Source organism: Chaetodon auriga, chromosome 17 (genome assembly GCF_051107435.1).
Source record: "Chaetodon auriga isolate fChaAug3 chromosome 17, fChaAug3.hap1, whole genome shotgun sequence".
Classification (NCBI taxonomy): Eukaryota; Metazoa; Chordata; class Actinopteri; order Chaetodontiformes; family Chaetodontidae; genus Chaetodon; species Chaetodon auriga.
In genome coordinates, this window is record NC_135090.1 from 13586569 (window position 1) to 13612899 (window position 26331).

General features: G+C 44.1%; 2 protein-coding genes across 5 annotated transcripts in view; both read right to left on the reverse strand.

The window, feature by feature from the left end:
• Positions 1-11255, reverse strand: part of znf704 (zinc finger protein 704) — a 44714-nt gene extending 33459 nt beyond the window's left edge. The window contains exons 1-2 of one of the 2 annotated variants that reach the window (XM_076753825.1): positions 10639-11255; positions 5004-5191 (exon numbers count right to left, since the gene is read on the reverse strand). In XM_076753825.1, coding sequence (XP_076609940.1) covers positions 5004-5191; positions 10639-10899 — 449 coding nt within the window. In that variant the 5' untranslated portion in view covers positions 10900-11255. The remainder of the gene's footprint in view (positions 1-5003; positions 5192-10638) is intronic. The other variant, XM_076753826.1, reaches the window with a different exon arrangement.
• Positions 11256-12593: 1338 nt separating this feature from the next.
• The window catches only part of pag1 (phosphoprotein membrane anchor with glycosphingolipid microdomains 1), a 48033-nt gene continuing 34295 nt past the window's right edge, over positions 12594-26331 (reverse strand). For 2 of the 3 annotated variants that reach the window (XM_076754171.1, XM_076754172.1), the window contains exons 5-9: positions 23047-23143; positions 22407-22576; positions 21745-22185; positions 15979-16038; positions 12594-15665 (exon numbers count right to left, since the gene is read on the reverse strand). In XM_076754171.1, the coding sequence (XP_076610286.1) occupies positions 15303-15665; positions 15979-16038; positions 21745-22185; positions 22407-22576; positions 23047-23143 (1131 nt within the window). In that variant the 3' untranslated portion in view covers positions 12594-15302. The remainder of the gene's footprint in view (positions 15666-15978; positions 16039-21744; positions 22186-22406; positions 22577-23046; positions 23144-26331) is intronic. The other variant, XM_076754174.1, reaches the window with a different exon arrangement.

Here is a 26331-nt window from a genome sequence, read left to right on the forward strand (position 1 = left end):
TTCCAAACAATGCAGCTAAATCAATTTCCTTCACAAAACACTGCCTGCAGAAGTCGTCATTATAACAAATACCATAATGTTTGGGAACCAATGTAGTGGCTAAAAAACAAGAACCCTCCATTACACATGTTGAGCAATGTCCTTTTATATATAAATACAAGCACATTTCTGTTTGATATTTTTAGCTGTGTGTAGTTGGGCCAATCTGATATAGTTTAACAGAATATTTAAGTCAACACACTGGGTTTGGTCAAGTAAACTGCCACAGGAAAAAAACCTCAGTGTACAATCAGATAGTCTGGGAGAGTGAGACCGTGAATGAGAGAGAGAGAGAGAGAGAGAGAGAGAGAGAGAGAGAGAGAGAGAGAGAGAGAGAGAGAGAGAGAGAGCTGTCTTTTCAGATGGTAATCGCATGGTTTCTGAACTCCACTGGCATCCAAACCAGGAAAAACTGTTTTCTTTGGCAAACCCTGAGCATCTCTCTCACTCTTTCTCTCTGTCACTCACTCTCTGGAGATCCCACAGTGCTCTCATGAACACGCCCCATCCTCCTCCTCCTCCTCCTCCTCCTTTCTCTCATTTCGAAACTCAAACGCCCTCCTTCGCCACAAACACAAAAACACATTGTGCAAAAGGAGTAATGTTGGTAAAAGTGTTCCAAAAAGGTAAGAAGTGACCATAAAGACAACCGAAACCACCAACAGAGGAAAAACAAGCGGATTATGAAGCCATGATAGTTTATCAAAGGACAAACGATAATTTGACAGTCCTTTTGGGCCTCTTTTTGCATTGGTTGGGGAGTCTTTGGACCCGTTCCATGTCTGAGTTGGCTGATGCGCCAGGCTCCGAGTGTGGAACACATGGTTGGCTCAGCACAGTGAACTGCAAACACACTGATCAACAATAAAAATCATCAACAATAACAAACAGTTTCGTTTTGGCACAGAATTGGGTTTTGAAGTCAGCCCAACCCCACCAGCCTCCTCGCTTTAAATTACAGCTACCTGGCATGGTCCTCAGTTATCATGAATCAAACTGGACATTGTGTTGGACTGGGGTATAAAAAAGAAGAAATTACAACATCATAAAGGGTCAGCGAGGGACCCAGTTATTTTCAGAAACATGAATAACCTCAGTTTATGCTAGAAAAGGAAGACGGACTGTTGGCGGTCGGAGGAGAAGATTTGAACCCTCAGATCTGCTGTTTTTTGGGTTTTGCAATAATAAGCCCAGCACTCTCTTGATTTCCCCTTCAACTAAGGTTATACTTCACTTCCCCTGCTAGCAATTAGACTCCAGAATGCTATTTGTCAAAAGCCAAGCCATTCGTTTCCACTGGTCTGCCCCCGCCAGCTCTTGTTACAATTGAGTGTTTCCTGCATAGAGAAAACATAAGCCCTCGAAGGAAGGAGAGGGCCCAGGAGCTGGCTAAGACCACAGCCTGACAACGTGTAGAGACGTCTGAACGTTCAGCAAAGAGAGACTCGTACGATAAATATGGCGTAAACAAATCAGAAATCTGCCACCGCGAGCAATTCCTGCCTCTGTATTTCAAGACACAGCACATTTAAAAAACAGCATTTCATAAAGGGAACCATTTCTTTGGGCATTTGGGAGTTGGGGCCGTGCAGAAAATAGGTCAATCATGGACTGACACCTATTGATTCTTAGAGCAACATCTGACAAAATGCGGGCAAAGTAAATGTGCTGTAAACAAATACGATGAAAGAGGCTACTCAATAAAGTAATGAGAGCCGGACCGGCTGACAGAACCATATAATGTAGCTACGCAAACCCCCCAGGTCTAACATCTATATGACACGATGTCATTTTTCCTCTATTTTCCCAATGATTGCAGATGAGGCATTGGGGTACTTCGGTGACTCCCAGTGAGGTAGGAAACCTATTCTATCTGGGTTACAAGGGACCTGGAGAGCCATCAAACAGCCAGACATTTTCTTGGTAAATCACCAGCAGAGAGGGAACTTTTGAGAGTGCAATTAACAACCTCAAGGTCAGACTTCTCTGGAGAGTTTGCTCTGAAGAAAAAAAAAAAAAAAAAATCCTCAGGCATTCTCTCTCTCCTCTCTTTTGCCGTGATCCTCACAGCTACACACTCTCACACGCGCTCTCTCCATCTCCTTTACCCTCTTGTCCTCCTCTCCACACACATACATTTCCTTCACTCCTTTTCCTTGTTACTCCCTTTCCACCATCCCTCCAAGCCTCCCCCCCCCTCCCTCCTTCTCCCTCCTTGTCTCCATTACAGATAAACGTTACTTTGCGGTTGGTGGCGACGCCATTTCTTTCCCAGTGCCGGAGCAAGGCTGAAAATCGGTCGCAGGTGTGCAGGGGATGAGAGGCATGGATCTTAATCTTAAGGCAATAATGGTGCTGTGCACTGAAGACGTCACTATGAGATATCTGAGAAAGCAGCTCGGGCTCACATCCACACCTAAAATGTGGCAAGAATGAACTTTCCATGCTCCTGATTGTGTGAGCACACTTTATTAATTGGCCTGGCAGTCGGTTTGATTTAGCACTTGACAAGCACAACAGATCTTTGGATTCTGAGGAGCAGGCTTTGAACTGCTATACGCAAAATAATTAGATGTCAAGTGTGTGCTGTTAGCTAGAAATTGGACTTTTCATTAACACATAAAAAAGCTTATGACACTAAGAGCAGATGAACTGGCTGAACTTCAGTGACAAGGACATTTCAAAGCACGAAACACGTAATAAGAGAGTTCGCTGTAACTCCTAATAACACCCTATTTTTTAATCTCAGTTACGGAAACTAGATTGTCGGGCACACACACAAAAAAACAGGTAGATGTCGTATGGGAGGTCAAAAGAGAAAAAGGATAGCATTAAACTAACACTTTAATTGTAACATCATGTATTGGACACTCAAACATACACACACACCACGTGGGATGTCCTTGATTGTTCAAAGGGCTTCCTCTCTACACATGGCCTCCACATACCTCCGGTTACCTTTTCCCTCTTTACCTGGCAGGAGATGACTGAATTAGCGATAGCATTACAGAAGTAGAAAGATAAAGCTCAGCTTGTGTCAGCACTATTGAAACGCACATTAAAAACCTCCAAACACACTCACAGCTTCTCAGCTTGTATGCCACACCAAAGGCTTTGGATGTTTGCTCATCATGGCTGCCCAAAACCCAGCACAACTGACACGTGTAGACACGAGATAAAGATCCAAAAGCAAACCTCACCTTTGTCTTCGGTTGCTTCACCTTAAGTGGGGGGGTTTGGCTGACAATTCTCACTAATGATGTTTCAAAGATGCCTGAGCAGGCAAAATAAAAACATACTCCGGCACATTCCTGATGGAATTTTGGCTGGGGAGACAACTTATGGGTGGGTTATTGAAATGCTGTGTGGGTGACCAAACTAATAACTGGAAAGGTGTGAGGTTTTTAAAAGGTTGTGGTTTCTCCTAACCATTATATCAGGATTACTGTATGCTGAGGGTAAATTCTGAGTTATAAGACATACCCGGTGGGTTTGTTGTTGTCTGTGGTCTCATTAGGAGGATAAACAGAGGCTTGGTTTATGAAGTGATTGTCCCTGAGCTGAGGCGACAAGCTGAACTTGTGCAAAGGCATTGAGGTGATCAATAAGCCATTCCACAATAACCATATAAATATCAATAGCATGGCAATCCCTATGCAAGGAGGTAATAATAGTGGGACAGGTGTAAAACATCTGTCTAATCCATGGAATGGATCTAATTTAAAAAGAGATTTTTCCTCTTAATGGGGAACAAGACAGAGCCAAATCAATGATTCATCAACAAATAACTATTAAATTCAACGCAGGGGCTCTGAACAAGGTGATAAAGCTGCTCAAATGGGCGACTTTTACTGGACTTTTCAGGAAGTTGCCATTGATTGGACTCAATGGACAGCATGAGGACAAGTTATGGGGACTGATGCTTGATAACGGTACGGTGCTTTACAAGGTATTAGTGTTTCACGTTTAATAGTGAAAGAGTGTTGTTTTTTTACTGGGGGGCTCTTCACTGCCGTGCACTGCTGCCTATTAATGTTTAACTGCCCCACTGTGGACCAGCTTCAGCCGTGGATTATGCTGCCCATCTTAGAATAATATATTTGCGTGTGTTGTGTAAAGAGAATCAGTCAATGTGTGAGGGAACATCTCATGCATCATAACATAATAACTGTTTTCATTTGTATAGGGATCTGTGTTATATATTGCAAGATCAGATGGATCCTGTTTCCTGCTTTCAATAAAACAACAATAAAACCAGAGCAATAGCTGCTCTCCCACACAAATCTCAAGCATATTTCCTCTTATGTCTATCTTGGCTGTGAGGCTACCGCATGTGTAAGTCCATACTGTCTTCACTATGAAGCAAGAAACACATGCAGGAGGGTAACTGATGCGATTTACTATGTTAGTTGACTCTCATGGCCTTGAATCCATGTTGCACCACTTTTACAATTTGGGAAACCACCAGAGGCATGCCATTTAAATAACCATAACCATAATTGCTCCAGCAAGTTAAGGCAACAGAATAGGATTCTTCCAAAAATGACATTCTGCACACAACCCTTAAATATGTGGGACAGGGATGAATACTTTGATTCCAACATACTGAAACCATCGACGTGTAGTGTAACATGTATGATGGCATGATAATATACAGGTATTATACACACACAGACATACATATATATTAAATTACCTTCAGTGGTCTGCCAAAACAGCTATGAGGTTCAGATGAAAAAATGGGAGATCAGACCATATAAACTCTGTCCTATTTATGAGATGACATATCTGTGTCATAAACCTTCAATGAACTTTGCATGTATGAACCCAGTCCAAACTCCCTCAAGGACAGGAATCAGAGTCTCACTGTCAGAGAACTGGTATACACACACACACACACACACACACACACACACACACACACACACACACACACACAATACAAACACAACACCAAGTCCTACCTGGCGTGAGGGACATCAATGCTGGAGGAGACCACCTTGCGTTTCTGCTCTAGCAGGGACACTGATCGGGTGTCTGGGTCCCGGCCAGCACGCTTGCCGTCCGCCACCCGCTGCTCCTCCACCGCCTCTGGGCTGACGGAGCCGCCTTCCACCTTGTGGATCTCTGGAGCTCCATTACTGGAGCTCTGCTAAAGACAGATTCAAAGAGTAATAAGTTAACACTTGAGTAGAGAACAACATACATAAGTTAGTAACAATGCTGATACAGGAATGAGCTGTGAGAAAGGTTGATGCAAAGTACAGAAACAAGCCTCCTTTTGTTAAGGCCCAGGGTGATCCATGCGTCATATATACCATATGTCTGCTGCAGCTAAAAAGACAAAAAACATTTAAATTACATACTAAAATATTGCAGTATTATTACTTAAGTGCATGGAAACATTAACAAAATGGAAATACTTTTTCAACATGGCGGCACATATAAAATTGGGGTCTGGCCTCCGGATCTGGCTGTTGAAACCAAATTTTGAAGATTTTCATGTTTACATTTCAAATGAAGGAGTTCATGGTCCAACATGGCTGAAGAAAAATTTCCAGCCTTGAGCTTAAAAAAGCCTTTCTAAAACAGATTGGATAAACTGAAAAATGCACAGCGGTCAGTTATAAAACAAGCATGTTTTCTTAGTTCCTGAAGGCATTTTGGAGACCGCAAAATACTGTTGACAGTTCTGCTAAAGCTGCCTTCTCATGAATGGAAATTAAAAAAAACTTTCTAAGACGATGCATTTGTGATACAACCCTGATTCTAAAAAGGTTGGGACACTGCATAAAACAAAAAAACAGTTTTTTCTTTTTTTTTTTCCTTTCATTTCCTTAATTGAAAACAGTACAAAGACAATAGATTGAATGTTTTACTTCATTAACTTCATTGATTTCTGTTAATATGTGCTTATTCTGAATTTGATGCCAGCAACATGTTTCAGACAGGTTGGCACAGGGGCGACAAAAGACTGGGAAAGCTGATAAGTACTCCAAAAACACCTGTTTGGACCATTCCACAGGTAATCAGGCTCATTGGTAGCAGGTGAGAGTATCGTGATTGGGTCTGAAAGGGGCATCGTGGAAAGGCTCAGATGTTCACCACTTTGTGAAATGTGATTGCATGAAGGATTTTACTACGTGGACACAGGAACTCTTTGCAAAACACTGTAGAAGTTGAAGGTGACATTGTCAAAGTGGGGGAACCAGAACCTGTGGGTCTCTATGAGTGTTTCAGCCCCTTAGAGTCCACCCCCCTACACACACAGACAGCTCCACATGCAACACACACAAATTGACACACAGACATACTCCATACAGCAAGACTCCATCACACAAGGAAACATTTTCCCATGCCACACACACTTACCAAGCCTAAACTACTCACTGACACACTATCACAGAGAAAAGCATTTCTCCTATCACAACGCTCTGAAAACGCCTACCTGTAGCAATGTAAAAAAAATCTCCTCTCTTACACAAGAGCAACGAATAGCATTCTTCTGCACATGAATACCTGCATGTACCTACGCACACACACATTTCTGCAGGTAAGTAAAGCCATCAGGCTCTTAGAAACACACTGAGAAAATGCCAAAACACAGCCAGAGTGGCACGCATGGCTGCCCATGCCAACGGAGCATTGAGGAGTATGACATGCAGGCCAGTGTGTGTGTGTGCGTGTGTGTGTGTGTGTGTGTGTGTGTGTGTGTTTGTGTGTGCATGTGTGATCTAGATCATTATCTCAAAGCACTGTAACACGATTAGGCTCGACTGTGGAAAAGGCAATGGCACCCTAGTCAATCACTCACACATGCACACACAAACACCAAGAGAACAATTTACTTAGATTAATGAGGTAAAAAAACATGAGAAATGAGTATCCAGTATCACCCATGATAGAGGCTGGTCACACGAACACTCAGCGGTGCGCAAAACGCTCTGTGAAAACACAGACTTGAGTAAAACAACAAGATGGATTACTCCGGCTCGGGGAAGATTAGGTGTTGTGTGTAGGACGAGTGTACTCCTCGGATAAAACAAACGGCGACTCCGTCCTTTCGCCCGGCTCATGAGTGATGGCGTTTCACGGAGCCAGGAAATTGTGAAGCATGCCAAATCGGTTGTGAAATTTGAGTTGCATGTGTCAAAGCTGGTGGATATGTGTGTATGTGTGTGTGCATGGAAATGAATACCCCAAGTGTCCCTCATATCCCCCCACCTCTTTATCTCCCGTTCTCCGTCTCTCTCCCACTCACAGAGAAACTCATAACCTACATGCTTTGGGCAGTTTGTCAAGCGTAAAGATTCTTGAACCTTTATGGGTCAAAGGTCATAATAAAGCAAGCTGACACAGATCATAAATTGAATCCCATGGACCGAATGCAATAAAACCTCAACGGACTGTGGCTTTTAGCTCATACGGTTCTTTGTTGCTAGGAAGTATTTGTATGAGAACATCTAGTGAAAATGAGCAGGATTAGGAACGGCCATGATTAATCTGTGGCCTCACGCTACGCTGACACAGACCACCATTAGATTTTCTAACTTAAGTCTGGGGCTGAATCATTTTTATATTCAAATCGCAGTTTGAAGGAGGCAACTGTTGCCGACAAATTTACTCAGCTGTAGCAAATAACTAATTAACGCCGATTTCATGAGTTGCCCAAACTACTCAGACTCATTCATTTGAATATTAATGAGAAACATTAAGTTTTCTACTAATGCAATACTGTGCTAAACATGAGCTAAAGTGGTAAAGATATGTCTATGAAAACCAGCAAATTATGGAACAAAATAACTCTTTTGAATCAAAGAACCCTTGTAGGACCTCAACAACAAGCAAGTGCATTATTCTGACTGATAAATCTGTGATTATGTTCAGTAAAGGAAACTTGTTCCAAACTATATACGGCCTGGTGGTTACTTCATATTAATGAACAGCCCTTTAAACTGCCTTGGCGTCAAGGACAAGAAGATGACCTCGTCCTACCTTAGTCTGTGATAGAGGAAGTTTTTCTGCATGCAGAACAGCAACGGACATGTAAACTGAAGAGCATTCATGCCAGTTAGAGACATAAATACTTTTGAAGGACAGACATAAGAACAAGATTGAGAAGAGGGGATTAAAAGTGTGCGTCTGTGTGTGCGTGTTAAACCTGTGTTTATGTGTTCATAGCATACAACTCGTGCATACACACATACACCTCCTTTACCCTAAAAGATTACTCATACATCATCACTGGGTGCGGGCGTGGGTGGGGGTGGGGGGGTGCAGCTCCAGACTTGACCCCGTGGTCACTGTGCTTCACGCTGATGCTGCTCAGCCAACCAATAAGGACAGCTGACGCCGGCCTGCCTGGGATCGGCGCTTCAGAACAAAGAGTCACTCAGCTCCTGTCAACAAGCTTGCTTCATTGACTCCCACGTCGGCGTACGATCAACACAAACAGCAACAACAGCAAGGAAAACAAAAGCACCAGCAAAACAAAAACAAGTGACGCTTCTTTGTTAGCAGCAAGATATCTGAGTAACACTGCTCACACAAACCAACGAGTCAACAAGTGGTACCCCCCCCCCCCCAGCAAACAGGCGTTCGTTTGCCATTCTGGGCGATGTGCCAAACATCCAGATTCTTTGGAGCATGCCACTCATTGCCAACCTGGGGGTGCCGGCTTTGTTGGCTGTACAGCTGCTTCTCAAACGATGTGGCATGCCCTCACAAACAACCCCCCACTCCAAAATGTAAAGTAGTCAGCTCTCAATGATTAAACACAGAAATACACATGTGCACACCAAAAACAACGCTGGTGTACATGTGAATCCACAGGAGCTGGAACAATTACTCGATCAGTTGGTCGAAAGGTAATGAATTGCAAACTGCTCTGATCATTGATTAACTGTTTGAGTCATTGGCTGGGTAAAAATACAAACATGTGCTGCGTCCAGCTTCTTAAACATAAGGATTTGTTGCTTTTCTTTGTCATTCACAATAAAAGAAGCAGAAAGAAGATGTCCCTTTGAGCTCTGGAAAATTGTGATTTTTTTTTTTTTACATTTCATATAGACTAAATGATCAATCGTGAAAATAACTGTCAGATGCATTGATTGATACTGAAAACAGTTGCTAGTTGCAGCCCTGTGATGCACACAGCAGACCCCTCCTCCTCATTTTATGGCTTGTTTTCGTCCACAGTGCTTCTGAAAGAGACTTGACCATTGTGCTGACAGCACTACCCTCGCAGCCCCAGCTGCACCGGTGACTGTAGCGGTATTGTGCAACAGCTTTTGAGAGTGCGGCACCGCGTATACAAATGTGCAAATGCAAAGCAAGGAAAGTCGAGTTTACACAGCATTTGCCATCACTCAGAGCTCTGACAACCATCCACACTGCGCGGCTGCATTCCTCTTTGTTAATGTTTGACACGTTTGTATAAAGTTTGAAAGAATAGTTTACAACTTCATTTGAGATATGCGAGCACGTCAGAGAGCTGCAGGCAGCTGTATCCATACACGCATCCCATCTGTAGCTCACATTTACATAAAGGAAACGTGAGCAGCTCAGCGTGTGTGGAGACACACTGTGGCCGGACATTTCCGTTTTTGCAACGGAAATAAGGCTTGCAATTGCAGCCTGTGAGTGAATTCATCAATAACATAACAAAGCGCAACGCGCGTGAATGCAAGGAGGCACAAAACCACATCAATCAAAACAAAATCAGACGAGACGTTATTCAGTCACATGCAGTCACTCCCTCATAACGAACACAAACAGTGTTTTCATCCAAGAGCTACACTGGCTCTTCTTCCTCACACAATCTTCATCTGAGGCCATGTGACACCAAAGCAGACAAGTTGGATATGGCGGCAATTAGGTCACTGCTAATTAGGCCCATACCACGACAAATTTCATAATGATCGAAACTTCCTATTCTGCCCCTAATGGCACAGGAAGCCCGCACTCATTTTAGCTGCTGGTAAACAATAATAACCCTGTTGTGCAGACTGAGTCCCCATAACGCCACGTAATCGTCAACTGGGTGACAATCTGCATCATCTACTATCAGTGAAAATGTCCAAAATGTAATCATTCGTTGTGTGCAATTAAAGCTATGCAGCATACAGCGAGCTGCTATAAATGTGATGCATAAATCATAAGCCTGTGTGCAAAAACCTCGAACCGGCTCTTTGCATCCAAAACGCTGCAGTCAGAGCGTGTTTGTTTTCTCCGGCTTACCCACCCACTAGCCCACATAAACATTGCGCAGGCCCTATCAAGCCCTTTGTCCCATATATCTGGTGTCGCCAAATGTCATGACAGCCCGTTATTTGATGCCATACGCAACCGAATTTGCATCATGGCTATTCTGAATAATACTGGTTTTGTCCCTGCTGGTTAAATTTGCCATCTGTGGCAGCAGCGGCGGTGACACCGTTAAATCCGCTGCGTGCAGGAAGCGGTTAAACGCTGCAAAACACCGCACAACAAGAACAGAGAAGCGCTGCCCGCCTGCCGGCCGGGGCGCTTCAGCAAAACACACACACACACACACACACACACACACACACACACACACACACACACACACACACACACCTTCAAGCTGGACTTGAGGGGTCCTTTGGCTGCAGTGTGGTTGAACCCGGCGGCTATCTCCTCCTCGGAGAACTCCTTGAGGCTCCCGTCTTGCATGAGCACGGTGTAGACGCTGCGCCGAGCTCCTGCGGCCGAGACGTCTCTGTTTTCCTGCTTGACAGCCTGGACCACTCCTGTCACCGGGGCACCGTCCCCCGTCGGACTCGGCGCATATACGCGGCTGCCGAGGATCGACCGCTTCACCAAACGCCTCGTATGCATGTCGAAAAGTGTCTCGCTGATTTCAGAGCCGGCGAACCGTTGAATTTAGATCATTAAACGTCGAATTATAGCCGGTAAACAACGTCGAGAAAAACACAAAACCGCAGCGGGTAGACTACGCGCTCCAACAGCCCTGATAAAATGTTAGAAAGCGGCAACATACTCAGAGGACGAAAACTCCAAATAGTGTCCTAAATGCACCGTACCAAAAGCACCGAAAACTGAAGGGGACTTTGAATTAGCACCCGACAAAAACCGACAACATGAAAACGATTCATTCGCCGCTAAACAACATCCACATCCAACCGGCTACCAATCTTCCTCCGTTCGACCTGTTTGTTTTCCCCACTGCTCCCTGCGAGCCGAGCGGGCGGCGGGAAAACACGGACCAATCACCGCTCTCTGGACCCGAGATGACATTTGTACACGATTTCACAAAATGGCTGTTTATACATGAAAAAACAACTTGGACGACGGATAGCAGAAGCAAATACGTCGAATTATTTCCGCTCGCTCGGCCGTAAGCATCGACATGCCTCCGCAGATAATGAAAACGGTTGAATATGCGACCGTTAGGCGACTCCAGTTCCGGCTCCCGCGAGATCCAGTCCGCGTGCCGCTCCGACCGAGCAGAGCCTCTACCGGCGGAATGCTGCCTGTAAACATGTGCGGTCCGGCGGCCACGGCGGGCCGCCATTGGTCGGTGCAGCACACGCCTCCACAAGCCCCCACCGCTCCCCCTTCTCCTCCGACAGAAGGTAATGCAAGCCGGGAGGATGCTCCATTCAAAACAATGACGCAAGGATGGAAAGGAAGCGAGAGGGGAGGGGGTATGGCAGAGGGAAAGAAAGGGAAAAAGGGGAATTTAGGCTACGGAAAGGAAAACTTCGACCAGACAGACAGGCTTTATGCTATAACCTAGTTGTTAAAGGCGTGGATAGCCTACTTTCCAGGTGCCATGGGATTTCTTAATTACTATGATCTGGTTTTAAAATGGAAGTAATGGACTGCACTGGTCTGTTTTTGTGAATGTAAACACAACAGGTTACTTAATTTCTCATAAGGTTTTCATTAAATGCCAGTTTTATTCTACTAAAGGCCTGGCTCGAGAATCTGCTCAGGCAAGAGCCAACCAGTTCCAGCTTTATAAGATCATTTAGACAGGACAGAAATACTAACTATAGCTAAGACACTGTGCAAATATCTACCAAAATGCAAATTTCTAACAGTAAAGTGAAGCCGCCCTTGCCAGAAGTGCAGTGATACCTGTATGTGATGTAATGAGAACAATAAGCCAGCAGTCACATTGCTGGTTTTTTTTTTTCTTGTGCTTTTCATTACAAGACTGCACATAACAGCACTCGCAGGCTGCTAACAAGCTCATGAAAGCTACATCCTGTGCTAAATAAGAGAGTGTGATCTCACAACGTGACACAAGTCGTTGCTCTCTGAGAAAGAATGTCTGTTCCTTTTCATTAGAAAGTTCTCAGCGCTCTGATAAATCAAGTTTACCCGCTGACTAATTCACTCATCGTGATTATTGGCCAGTGTGGCAGAGAGAATATACCAGCCAACATTATCACAGTAACAAATAGCCTAATTAATGTCAAACTTAATGTTTTTAGAAAATCATATGCAGCATACAATCTTTCCTTGACAGCACCCCGGGTGAGTAAAAAGACACACTGGCACCATTTATTATATATATATTTTAATAGAACAATTCATGTCATAAAATATTTACATGCAGAGAATGGAAATCGGACAGAGCCGAGTGACGGATGTGGCCATAACTTCCAAAACAGGCCTTGCCCTGTGATCAAAAGCAGGTGTCACCAAGGAGTCGTCTGCTGGTTGTAGGAGGAACAAATGGTCTCATTAGAGCGGAGCTGACGGAGGGGCAGCGAGGGAGCATCTCCCGACCTCTGCCACACCCCCACTCCCTGAAGGGGATTGTTTGTGTGTGCGTGTGTTTATGACCGAGATAGACGGCTAGAGAGAGTAAGTGGTTTTAGGTAAGTATCTATTAACTGTGTCTCTGTGTGTGTTGTCCTGATTAGATTTGGCACTAAAACACCCCCCTTTGACAGATAATTTCCTTAGCAGTCATTTATGGCATTCTGTGAACACCATTATATCTAAATGATGGCACCACCCGACACACAGGTACATCACTCTGTAGGGTTTTTTGGGGGAGTGTAAATAAGAAGGATAATTAACTATTTGCAGAAGTAAAAATCTGCTCTTTTTTTAGGGTTTCATTTACCCATTTTCATTCCTAAAACACTGCGAGTGGATCACATTTAAAACCCTCTTCCGCTGCTGGGAGACGCAATGGCATTTCAAAAGCCTGATATCATTTATGAGTCTAATACCAGTCAGCGCGGGCTCGCTGTGTTTGTCTGAACCAGCAACAAGCTCCTGCATGTCTAATGAAACACAAACTACGGCTGGAGATACTGTAAGGCTGTAATATTTCCATGTGGGTGGAAACAGATGATGACACCATTTTTTTTTTTCTGCAAAGAGACACTGAAAGAGATATTCAGAGCAACAAAAAAAAACAAAAACAGTGGCCCTCTTCATGTGAAAACAAACATCAAACAACAGTACTGATACATTAATTCAGTTTCTTAAATAAAAGTACCACGCCTACGGTTTTTCTTAATGTACCAAAACATTGTACCATATTTCTGACTTTTGACTGGTTACTTCTTCTCAGAACTCAAACGCTCTGAGTAACAATACAAGGTAAAGGAAGGCTTTCAGTTTTCCTTAAAACAAAGCAGACATACATCAGTGCTCTTAACAGGCTTACTTTCAAATGATACCACTCTGGACGTTGTACAAATAAGTAAAAGCTTACATAAAACTTCCAGCGAATAACAGTTGGTTAAAATAGTGCTCTAACTATATACAAGCCTTGGTTGGCATGTCGTCAGTACAAGCTACAAACACACACATGGTTTTCTCAGAGTGCTTCTGCTAAGTTAAAAAGCATTCGATATTCAAATTGTGCAGAGGTGTAACTGGGCTGTGGTGATGCTTTTCAGAAGCGGTATATAAATGCAGTACCACAGTATGCTCTGGACGCCAACTCAAGACCGTATACTGTACCAAGAGTAGGCTCGAAAAACATGGCAACCAAAGAATACAGCTGATGAGTACATGTGCGATAATAATGCGAGTTTGTACATTACACGTCTTTTGAATTTGCTTTGACCCCTGTGCAAAAATGATAATACGGCATGACAGTACATCATGTGTACTTTTTGTTTTGAAAAATGAATAAAAAAAAGTCAGGGGAAAGCGTACCTTTACAACTGCCATTATCTCACTACTCACTTTCCTTTTGTATCTTAATAAAAATGCTAGAAACTTCTATAAAACCCTATTCACTCTTCTCACACAGACACGCGCCGTAACATTTCACAATAACAAAACAATAAAAATAAATACGAATTTCACAAAAAAAACCTTGACATGGACTGCAAAACGTCTAAAAAAGGAAAAAAAAAAATGCTTTCAAAATGTATTGTGAAACCGCCGCTCATGTGAAACCGCCTGCCCTCCCCCATCTCTGGTTTCCATTTTGGTTCTGCAGACGACTAGTTTCACATCTCGTGTCCTGTAACGTGTCGAACCCTTGACGTTTGCAGCGAGCTGTCGAATGTTTCTTTCTACTAAGCATTTGGTCACAGATAAGATTGGCTCTTGCTTTCCATGCCTTGAACCCATTTAGAGGAATTTCAAGCAGCAGAATGCACAGTGGAGGTACTGGACAAAGAAATAAACCATCTGAGACGTCAATAAAACATGACACTGAGTCGCCTGGAAGGAGCTAGGAAGACACTAGCAGCTGCAGAGGGGGCATACAAATAATGTTACCTTCATATGTACAGTAAGTGCATGAATTTCATGATTATATGGCACTGGATTCTTCTTTGTATCACAGGCACTGATAGTGACCTCAGCTAACCCTTAAACCTCTGCATGTGAGCTGTGATTTATTTCATATTTATTTGATCTTTTTCCACAATCAAGCGTTGTTCAATGTCTCCTTGATATGCATCTGCGTCACAAAGACAAAAGAGGAATTTAATGATGCTCCAAAGTGCACTCTTCCGCGAGATTAATGCCCAATGACCGAGGTGCTGCACTTCATTTTCTAGCAGGCCGACCAGTACCAATGACATTCACCCTGGTTGATAAATTAAAAGTTCAGATATGACAAACCGTACCCAAGCTGTAAAGAGGACACTCATGCGTTGATGATGGATGCTGTGGTGAGCCATTTCCTGCCTTTTCCCCTCCCCAAGTCACGCACCAAAAGCATGGTTGGCAGCAAGTTCAGAGAGGAAGCTCCTTCCCAACAGCCACAGAAGAAGATGAGGGTGAAGAGCTCAGAGGCGGGACGTTTCCCGGCCCAGACCCAACTCTCCGACGCTCTCGTAGTCGGGCTCCGCCTTTGCAGCGTCTGACCCCTCCGCTGCCAGCCCGGCCCTGTGGTCATCATCCGAGCTACTAGTCTTTGGGATGCGGATGGTTTCGTAGCCGGGATCCGTGCTGTCCAGGACGGGGTCTTCCCCCGGCTGGGGCTCGTCGGGCTGCGTGTAGATATCTCGGACGGTGGCGTAGAGGTCACTGGAGGAAGAGGCCGTGACGAGGCCTTTGATCTCCGCGATGCTGCTGTAGTCGTGCTCCTTGTCTTCCTCGTTCACAGCGTCGTCGCAGTTTGTTTTGTTGACTGTGGAGTACACTGCTGACTGCAGGACAGAGAGGACACACGCTGTTCATGCCAATTGCTCTTCCTTTGGTTTTTACTTGTGTAAAATGGTCAGAAATATAAGAAGACTCATGGAGATAACAGGAACGTGAACACAAAAAGAAACTGATGCCATGCTAGCTTCTTCCCTCACAGCGTTTCGTCTGATGTTGTATGACTGTTTTACCATTTTCTTCCCCCTTTTTTTTAATCTTTTTTGTGCTTGGAGCATTCGGCATTCACAGACTAAAGTGCTGCCGTCTCGGGACTGAAAATGGCAGTTTGGGGAATAAGGGAGTTTTACACACACTTACCTCATTGTCTGACAGAGTGTGGTTGTCGAACCCCGGTGCAGGAGACAGAGGGGAGTGTAACTGGAGGAGAAAAGAACAAAAAGCTACGTTTAAGTACAGCAGAAGGAAAACACAGAGCGCAGAATCAGACATTTAAAACACTCCTAAGGCTACAAAGTGGATGCTTCACTTCTCCAAAAAAAGTGGCTGTTGAGAACATTTGAGGACTTGTCACATATTTTTATTTTTCCGAATTTCCTGTTGTAAAAAAGTACAGGAAAAAGTAGTTTCTCTGACAAGTACAATCAAAAGCAGTAATACTGCAACTTAGTCGTAATAGAGCTATTCAAAACAACTTTGAGGGACTGCAATTAAGATACTGTACAGCTGCAGAGCTTATTGATCTGCATGACTAAAACATGCTGGTAAACTACTGACAAGTTCCCAGAAACACCAGTGGAAAATCTCTTTAAATGTCTAAAGAGAGCGCTCGGCAACCGATCAATAAACTGAAGTTCTGAACTATTCCCAGCAGTGGGAGAGAAACCAGCTCCGCATTTGCCGTTTCTGCTGCGATACATATGAAGCTAATGTTGTATATAACCACCCATTCATTAAGAAAATTATTGAGTGAAAGTCAATAGGCAGTGACAGAGAGTGTGTTGTTTTTGCGCACAGCCTCTGTCCGCCTTTTGATCGATGAGGGAACCATTAATCAACAAAGCACAACTGACAGCGGCGGCAAACACCTCAGGAGTCTAACAAGAACCTCAATATCGCTGCCGGCACTGACTAAATACTTCATATCATGTGGGATTTTTACATTATCCGAGAGGAAAAACGCTGCTTTTAGTGATATTTTTTTTTAACTGGAAGCAAGGAATAAATTCAGATATGCTTCGTCCTTGGCTGCAGGTACCAAGGTTAATGTTGATGCATTTGAAAAAAAAAAAAAAAAAGCAGTTCACTTGTTGAGGCACAGCACAATACGCCACACCAGCCACTGCACTCTTACGCTGTGAATGAAAAACTGTGCACAGAGCTCATCCATCAAACCGTCCGCCCCGGCTGCGAGCTGTAGCATCTTCATGCAAGTACATGTTTCTCTGGCATTTTCTCAAAGAGCATAAATCAATGTGATTACTTTATGGATAAAGCACGTTCGGAGACATGATTACTTTTATAGATCCGACACACACTCTGTAATGCAGCAGATGCCTTTTTCATTTCGCTTTAATTAGCCGGCCAATTAGGCAGAGTGCCCCAGAGGAGTCTTCGTATGAAACATGGACAAAGGTGACTTGACCCAGTCTCCGCACCTCTGAGTGTGCCTCACAATATTTGTTCATCTAATTTGCAGCCTCCCTATTCTCGGCTCAAGCATCACCGCAAATTGAAGTGGACTTTTCATGAAGTCAGTCACACAGTCAGCAATAAACAGAGAATTCAGCCTCAGTTTGATGCAAATGGGCATTCAATTGTAGTCCTAAAAACTTTCTTTTATGCGTATTAAAGTCATTTAAAGACCTGTAAGTGTGTGGACAGGTGTTTGTTTGTTGTCTATACACACTGAGAGATTAATATTTCAACATGTTACAATAAGATGTTTACGTGTGTGTGTGTGTGTGTGTATGAGAGACGGGATTATGGGAATGCGTTTATGTGTACGCAGGAGAAACAATGACGCACAGGACATGGCGGTGTGACAGTAAGCTGATTACAGCGGCCTCAGAAGATGGACGACTCAGGTGTCAGTGTGTCAGTCACGCTGACGTGCATGTTGACACACGCACATATAAATCAGTACGAATACATCAACTCAGATTATCTTCCACGTGCTCATTTAAGTGTACATAAACGACTCCAAACAATCTGTAGGTATGTAAAATATATAAACCACATCAACAAGAAGTCCAATTCTAACCGCTAACACACACGCGCGTTACATATTCAAAACCTCTAGCTAACAATAGTCCCTTCAGCTGCTCAACAGTGCTGACCAGCAGTTTACCTGGACCGTGTCCCCCCAGCGTATGTCCCAGCAGCCCACTGGCGGGGTCGATTTAATTTCCTGCACCTCACATGAAAAGCCCACAGGCGACACACGGGCAAGTGACTGCAAACAAGTGTTACTGCTGTTTATGACGGTTCAATAACTGTACGACTGCACGGGATCAAAGACGCTGTGAATGAAAGGTCACAGAAAAATGAGCGTGTGAGTGTGTGTGTGTGTCTGCAGTGAGTGTTCATAGTGTTGTGTGCTTACATTATCCCAAATGACAATGTTCAAGCCCAGAGAAATCCATGATGTTTTTTAAGGTAAAGGTGCACCAGATGATATGTCAAAGAGTGAGGAGGGAAGTCTGCAAATGTGACTAAATGTAGCGTGAATCAAACTTTAATACATGAACAGTTCTGCCTGAGTCCCGTCAGGCAGATTTCCAAAGAAAATGGTGACAACTCCCATGACCCCACACTGCATCATGACATCATCAAACTACGTCTTTGGTTATTGTTTTGATCGAGAGACCCCGAGGAGCAGAAATGATTACTAGAAACCAGATTGTACGTATGGAAAACCGTGAGTGTATGACAAAGCCTGCCTGGTGTGTGTGTGTGTGTGTGTGTGTATGAGCAGCATTTACCGAGCTGCTACCTGAGGGGATTCAGACATTTACATACAGGCACCCATGCATTTGTACAGTTGAGTGTGTGTGTGTGTGTGTGTGTGTGTGTGTGTGTGTGTGAGAGAGAGAGAGAGAGAGAGAGAGAGAGACAGATCGAGAGTGTCTATAGCCCATATCATCCATCATGAAGCCAGACTAACTGTCATAGTGATGGTGGCCAGCTGGCGCTCACTAGACTCAGACACACACACACACACACACACACGCATATAACACACACTTGATTTGACAAGACAAATCACAGACGGCTCCTGGTCATACACGAGCGTAAACCACGGGGAGCCGGGAACATTCAGGGTTAACCTTAAATCAGCCCCAGGGAGTCTATGTGTAGGAGAATATATGCAGACACACACGTGTCGTAGTATCTGTGTGTGTGTGTAACAAGGGGGGATGGGGAGAAACAACAGAATTAATGCTGACTAGACATGCCAACAAGCTATATATGTGTGTGTCTACAAATAAGTGCATTTTTGAGTGTGTGTGTGTGTGTGTGTGTGTGTGTGTGTGGCTAGTTTGGAGATACACTGGAGCTCACTAGATCAAGATTTCAACACGGACCCAGGGGTCAGATGAGGCTGGAGTCGCCTGCTGTCCAAACGAGCAGCAGTGATTAACTAATTGGCTACAACAGCAGAGACAAAGGGATCGAGAGACGTGACTAAAAAAAAGAGAGGAGCAATAAAGAGAGGGGGAGGACACGAGCAGAGGAGATGAGCATTTTAAAGGATAGTTCTGGTTTAATGCGACGTGGGTTGTATTTTCATAGTCTTGAGGCTGATCGGCAAGTAAATAGTTTTACAGGTATTTGCTCATAAATCAAAATAGTGGAGATTTGGACTTGTTGATGGCGCCTTAAAGACAGTGAAGAGATCACCACAGACGCTAGAATTCATCCCGAGGGGGACATCAATGTACTGTCGAATGGACTGCTATGAATTTTGGCAAACCAGCCGATAGCTGCTGAGGCATTCACTCAAAAATTTTAACTTCATGGTGGCGGCAGAGGAAAAGTCAGTGGATCAACAAAGTCATTAGGATTCATCCTCTGGGCACCGTCGACATCTGCACCAGACCTGAAGTTGCCCCCGCTTTGAAATATATCTTTCCTCTTGTTGCTGAAGTTGGATGTCTGAGCTTCGCTTTGCAGAATGATGTATGTGCAGTTTGACACTAGAAGGCTGTTTTCACATTCATCTGCTGGAACTGGAAAGTTTCTCTGCACTCCAGTTTTAAAGAGTTTTAAAGATTTGTGACTTAACAACTCATTTGGAAGCCAGTTCTGCTCCAATAGTCAACTTAGACAAGTGTAATGTGGAAGCTTGACGCCTCCAATGCACTGAGAATTGACTTTTCAATGAAATAGGAGACATTCGTGTCCAACAGTTAAACTTTGGAAATAATTACATATTCATAGATTCTGGAATTTTAAATGAGGGAGAAGGAGTAGAGGCCATTTTATGGATTTTAATAAGATAATTTAACTTATTTGACCATATCAGACCCAAATTATTATTCAGTAGACTATTTTATATACATTTTAAAACACGTCTGCAGGGGATCTTTAACAGCAATGCTTCAGTTCTGACGGACGACAGACCAACCAGCACTGCCACCCTTAAAAAAACAAAAAAAACCCACAATGAGCTATAATAAACCACGATCATCCTTTGAAAGAGGAGAACGTGATGTAGAAGGAAGGAGTAAATATGAACAGAGGGTGTGTGGAGACGAAGAACAGTTGCATCTTCATGCAGCTTTGTGACAGATTGCCAGCGTGATGTTTGTGTGCTTGTCGACAGCCTGATGCAACTCTTCCTGAGCTCTGACAGTGTGTTAGCGTGTTTGTTGGTTTGTGTGAGTGTGTCCTCTGAGTGCGTCTCTCTGCTGGGTCTCCGCATGTGGAAGGCAGCATGCTGAGAGCAGCGGCGGCGGCAGCAGCTCTGTTCAGTGCATGACACCGTACTGCTTTTCACCTCGCCGCTCCTTTTACTTGTCTTCCCTCTCTTCTCCTTCACATCTCCGGTGCTGTTTCTTCGTTATCGTGCTCCTGTCTTCCCCTCCTCTCCACTACAGATGGCTCTATTTGTATGCTGCTGGCTTTCTTTTTTTCTCTCCATCTCACTGTCTCTCACTCTTGACTCTGTCTCTCTCACCCTTAATGCCTCCCGGTCCTCTCGGCTCTTTTTGCGTCAATCTCCCATCATCTCTTTGTCACTATCTTCTTCTTCATCTATTACTCTCTGCTGCTCTTCCCACACCAGCTCCCATCTCCATTCTTCTCTCTCCACTGCTACACCCATCTCTCTCTCTCTCTCCCCGTCCCTCAGTCTGTAACTCTCCCTAAAGCAGCACTGAGCTGGCAGCTTAGCAGACGATAATTGTAGTGGCGACACATCTCCCCTTTTCTTTGTTCTCCATGGTCTCTTTCTCAAGCCAGCTGCACTGACGCTTTAACACAGTGTCGCCAAGAAGATGAAACACCTAAAGTTTATGTGGGGATAAGGCGTGTTGGGTTGGGGATAAGAATATGAGAAAGGTTACCCAGTGTGACCCTGGAAGTGCAACGATATGTCCAACTTTCTGTCTTTACTGCTCTAAAACTATTTTCATATAAGTCTCTTTACTTGGTTCTATAAAGATTGTACCTGTGAGGCACAACTCAGGGCTAAGAGAGTGCACAAGAGAACCAATCAGGTTCAGAGAGTCATCTTTCATCATGTTTCAACTTGGTGAAAAGCAGACTTTTACCATTAGCTAACGAGACAGATGGCTTGCTAATATTAACCACACTGCTCATGCTAATGTTACTGTTTGCTAGCAAGTAGTGACTCAAGTTGCTGTGACTGCTTCAGAGAGGACAGCAATGGCTGACTAAGTATTAATATGAAGGACTGAGTTCAGGTGTGGAGCTAGCTGCTATATAAATTCCTATTTTTGGATTTAAACGTGTTTTTCTCGCTGCACTTCCTGGTTTTCTCCATCTGAGTTGAGTAAATGAGGTTTTCTCTGTTTCATGAAATAGGGCTGAACCTGCAGTACGCAAATGTTTCCTGATTGAAATCTATAAGTATAAGACCAAATAAACACACTCACACACCATTCTCACCTCTCCATTGTGCAGCCCAGCCCCCGCCAGCCCATTCATCATCATTGGCTGGTTGTCATTTTCATCCAGAACCTTCTCGGGTACCGGCGGAGGCAAGTCCTCCTCTGGTTCCTCCAGAGGCCTGTGGGAAGGAACGCTTGCATTGTCAGAGCGCCTTTTGGCCTCCATGTCGGCGCTGTGACGGCTCTTCTTATTCAGGTCGATGGAGGCGTACTCCACCCCTGTGCACAGGGGTCCCCGCTCGGGTGTGCAGGGGCTGAGGTGGCCGTTGAGAAGGGCAGGGGGGTGATGGGGAGGTTCATCGGGGCACAGCTGGACGGTACCGTTGGGGACGCTGAGCTGTGTCGGGGGGTCTTTGAGTTCCTTCACCGTCTCGTACAGGGAGTCTTCGGCGCTGACGTCACGTGATGCCGCCGCGATCTCCTTCACCACCTGGGTATCAGATACAAATGCTTCTAAATGACCAAAATACATTTAACGACTCTCACCTTTCTCACTCAATCACTCCATAAACCTCTTGGGGAATCAATGAAATCAAAGTCTGTTTCTCTATGTTTTGACACTGAGCTCAATCAATCAGAGCTTTAATATCTTTTAACAACCACGTTCAAGCTCAGCACAAGTGAAGGCATCATTCGACTTTAGACACTGACCTCGTAAGTGCTGTCCCCTGAGGCTGGGGGTCCGTCCCCAATGAGGGCGTTATTGGGAGGAATGCTGGGTAGCTCGCGGTCCTGAGGACACTTGGAGGACCTGAGCTCTGATTGGCTGGAGAGCATCTCCTCCGACGGCTGGGGGCTGGTGTCTTGTGTGTCCGTGAGGACTGGTGGAGCGTAGGAAAAAAAGGAGAGTCAAAAAAAAAGCTCTCACTGGTGACTTTCAGTGTTTTAAAAGAGATGGATTTCATAACATTTGCTTCAAAGTGGGTTTATAATGAGTCACATGTTCCTTATTCATCACTGCAGAATAGATTCACTGCTATTTACAGCTTTCTGTCAGTGATATTTAGTACCCACCCAGGTAAAAATGACTAACAACATTACATAGATATGGCTATAAAAAACAACAGCTGACGTTTAACATGAACCAAAGCTCGAAGACAACAAAGACGTTGTGTAACACCAGCTGCTAAGCAAATGTTACTGTCATATAGCTGAATTATAAAGGTAAGAAACAGCAGAAACATGCAGCACTTTGCCAGCAGTGATCAGTATCATAGATTTCAAATGGTTGCCTACATCAACAACAAACACATGACATGTTAAGCTAAAGCTAACTAGCTAACTGGCTTACTTGTACCGCTGGTTAGAGGACCATTGTGAGAGCTGCTGACGGCCGCATCAGTGGCTGGACTGTCTGCTGATTGGCTGATCGTCTCTCTCTCTGACACCTGCACAACAAAGGATGTTTGTCAGTGCTGGGTGAAGCCCAGAGGCTGGCAGCTCATCTCAGTGCTGAACAAAACTAACGCACACGAAACATCCAATCTTTCCTATTATCATTATTATTGTTATTTCAGTTTCCCGCCTGAAACACACCAAAAAGAAGTCATGGAATTCCTACAGGGCACAGAAATCAATCTGCACTTGTCAGCTTGCACAAGGTGGATGACTTTCACACCACGGTGCAATCCAGAAGCCGCTGTCAGCAGATTGTGATGTGTTTGGAAAATCATTGTTCAGGATTTTGGGGGGGACATATCTCATATTTGCAGCACTGATTACAATTTCCACGCTCCCCTGTTCCTTATCTCTGCTTTTCCGATCACATTACTGATGGCTTCAAGCTCATTATCAGTATGTTATGCATTCTTAATTAAATGGTGTGTATTTTTACACGCACACAAAAGACATCTAGAGATAACTCAGGATTTCTGCGAGTGCAAAAAAATGTATTTACGCCTAATGAAGACACAACGGTGTTTACTCTTATCTTTGACTGTAATTGGGTTTCTGACAGGCTGAGCTGATCTGACATCGCTCTTCAGTCTTGAAACCCTGCGTGGACACGTCTCGCTTTATGTTTTTAACGTCACTTCGGTTCATTAATAGGAGACACTGACACCCAGTCAAGTATAAAGCGCAGTTCGACTGAGGCGGCTGATGTGTCAGGCATTACTGGTATCGCATGAATAAAAATGGAAACCATAGAAGATGATACTTTAAGGATGCCCGCAGAGGAATTTGCCTCCCTAATTTACCTTCTACAGTCAAGTGGAAGCTTCAGAACAACAACCCCGCAGCTGGCAGGGATTCAGTCTTGCTCAAGGACACTTCAGCAGAGCAGCCTTTTCTAACACTGAGTCTTTGCACCACGTCCTCCAGCTGAGGGCTGTTTCCATATTTGCTCCATCACGTGGCAAAACCAGCAGCCGAATCAGCTCTGCCAGCGAGCAAACACTCAAATCGACACTCCCAATAACAGACTCTGAAAAGAACATGCACTAATGAACACTGCATGTGCTGAGCACCTGCCGCACTGAGGCATGATTTACCAAAATGTGCTCTAACCACAGACTGTCTTGTCTCTAAAGGACGAGATATCGCTCCGTCACTCACTTCTAAGAGCTCAGAAAACTCTGTGAAAATATATGAACAGGTGCCAGTCGAGATTCTCTTTGTTTGGGTTTGTTGTTTTCCTTCTGTGTGAGCAGAAGGTTGCCTTATAGAAGCTCCACAGCCCCACCTAGTGGTCAATGTCTCTCATAACAACTGGCGAGTCTATGATGTAATCTTTAACTATTTTATGACCCAAATATCTCTGGTGTTATTCTTTTGTTTAATTTTCTTGACTAAGATGGGAAATTGCTCCAAGATGAAGAAAATTATTTTCATGTCTTTGTTCTCTTTTGCACCATCTTTTCTCATTTTATTCCACATTTAATTTCTCATGATCGATTGATTGATGAAGATAAATTTAGATTTCTGGAGCATTTTGGATCTTCCTTTGGTATTATCCAAAAATGTGTGATCAAACCTACCGAGAAACAATACAATCGCACGGTCCTTTTCTGGCTGGATCTCACTAAAACACAAGTTGTGACATCTAGACCCTGACTGAGAGAAAGACTCGTTCAAACAATTGGGCTAAAAATGTAATTAAACAGGGAAACATTGGAGGCCAGAGCTCCTTCACCGTGTTCGGACGCGGCCGCAGTGGGCGACAGCCAGACTGATTGCGGGTGAGCCGAGGAGAGCCAATCTACACATCCACGAAGACAAAGACCCCCATTTAACCTATCAGGCTGTGACATGGTCCGTCATTTAAATGGGCTCCTGCTGAGCACGATTTGATCACCTCGCAATTGCAGGTTACAGCGAAGATATCCATCAAATGGAAAAAGGCTCTGAGGAACGTGCGCATGTGAGCATGTAGGCCAACACACACAAGCACACATACATCCATCCATACACGAGGCCAAAGAGGGAGTGACAGGACATGAGGGTACGTGGGTGACACTTAGTCTGTGAAAGCCGGGCATTTGTCACACTTAAATGTTCCTTGATTACAGAAGCGTCAGTATTATGGGAGGCGGTAATTATTATTATTCTACCCATGACAAGATGTTAAAGAGCATAGTGTCATTATGAGAAGCACGTAGCAAGAAAGCACAAAGATCCACTGGATCAATAGAGTTTGTTTTCAGATTGTTGTGCCCTTTGTCTTGTTCTGCTGAATTTAATTTCAATTCCATTTTAAATAGACGCTATAATATTAAAGCCAAATGATATGTGAATAGCAACCAGTGGAACTTCCTCATCAGCGGCTCCTGCCAGCAAATGGAGGCTGTCAATCAGCTGAGTGTGTTTCTGTGTCAGTGTGATGAAGTGGTTTAAAACACAAATGTCAGAGGGTGTGTGTGTGTGTGTGTGTGTGTGTGTGTGTGTGTGTGTGTGTGTGTGTGAGGACATCATAGTGGATACGTGTGTGTGCTATTCAAGCATGCAGCCAATGTAGAAGCTCCATCCACAGCCTCATTTACAAGTGGTTACACTGTCTGATTACAGACATGTCACTCACACACGCCGCGACTAATGAGGACTGTGCGTGAGTGTGTGTGCGTGTGTGTGTGTGTCTTGATGTGTATGAATGCTTCTGTTTGTAACACAATGTGTGTGCTTCTGATGAAGTGAGAGAATGGATCTGAGTAAATATTTTTCCAGCGTTGAGATTTAATTAATGATCTTTCTCAGAGTTTCCCAGAATCCCAAGATGTTACCGAGCCCTGACCTACTATACAGAGCAAATGTGTACGTACAGTGTGTGTGTGTGTGTGTGTATGCAAATGTGGATGTTCACACATGTAATTATTAATCTCCCTGACACACTCTGGCAAGATGACTCAAAACACACAGCTGGTCCCTTCCACGTACCACATGCTCACACGCACACACACAAAAATACATCAAAAACAAAGGAAGCTGAACTCGAAACCTAATCATAATCTTATTAGTGAATGCTCAGAGACAGCTTCTTCATCAAAGCTGCCCCCTGAGCTGCTTCAGCATCCCTTCAAAATTTGCTTTTAATTTCCCTTAAAGGCACAGCTCAACATTTTGGGACATTTCCTTGACAGCA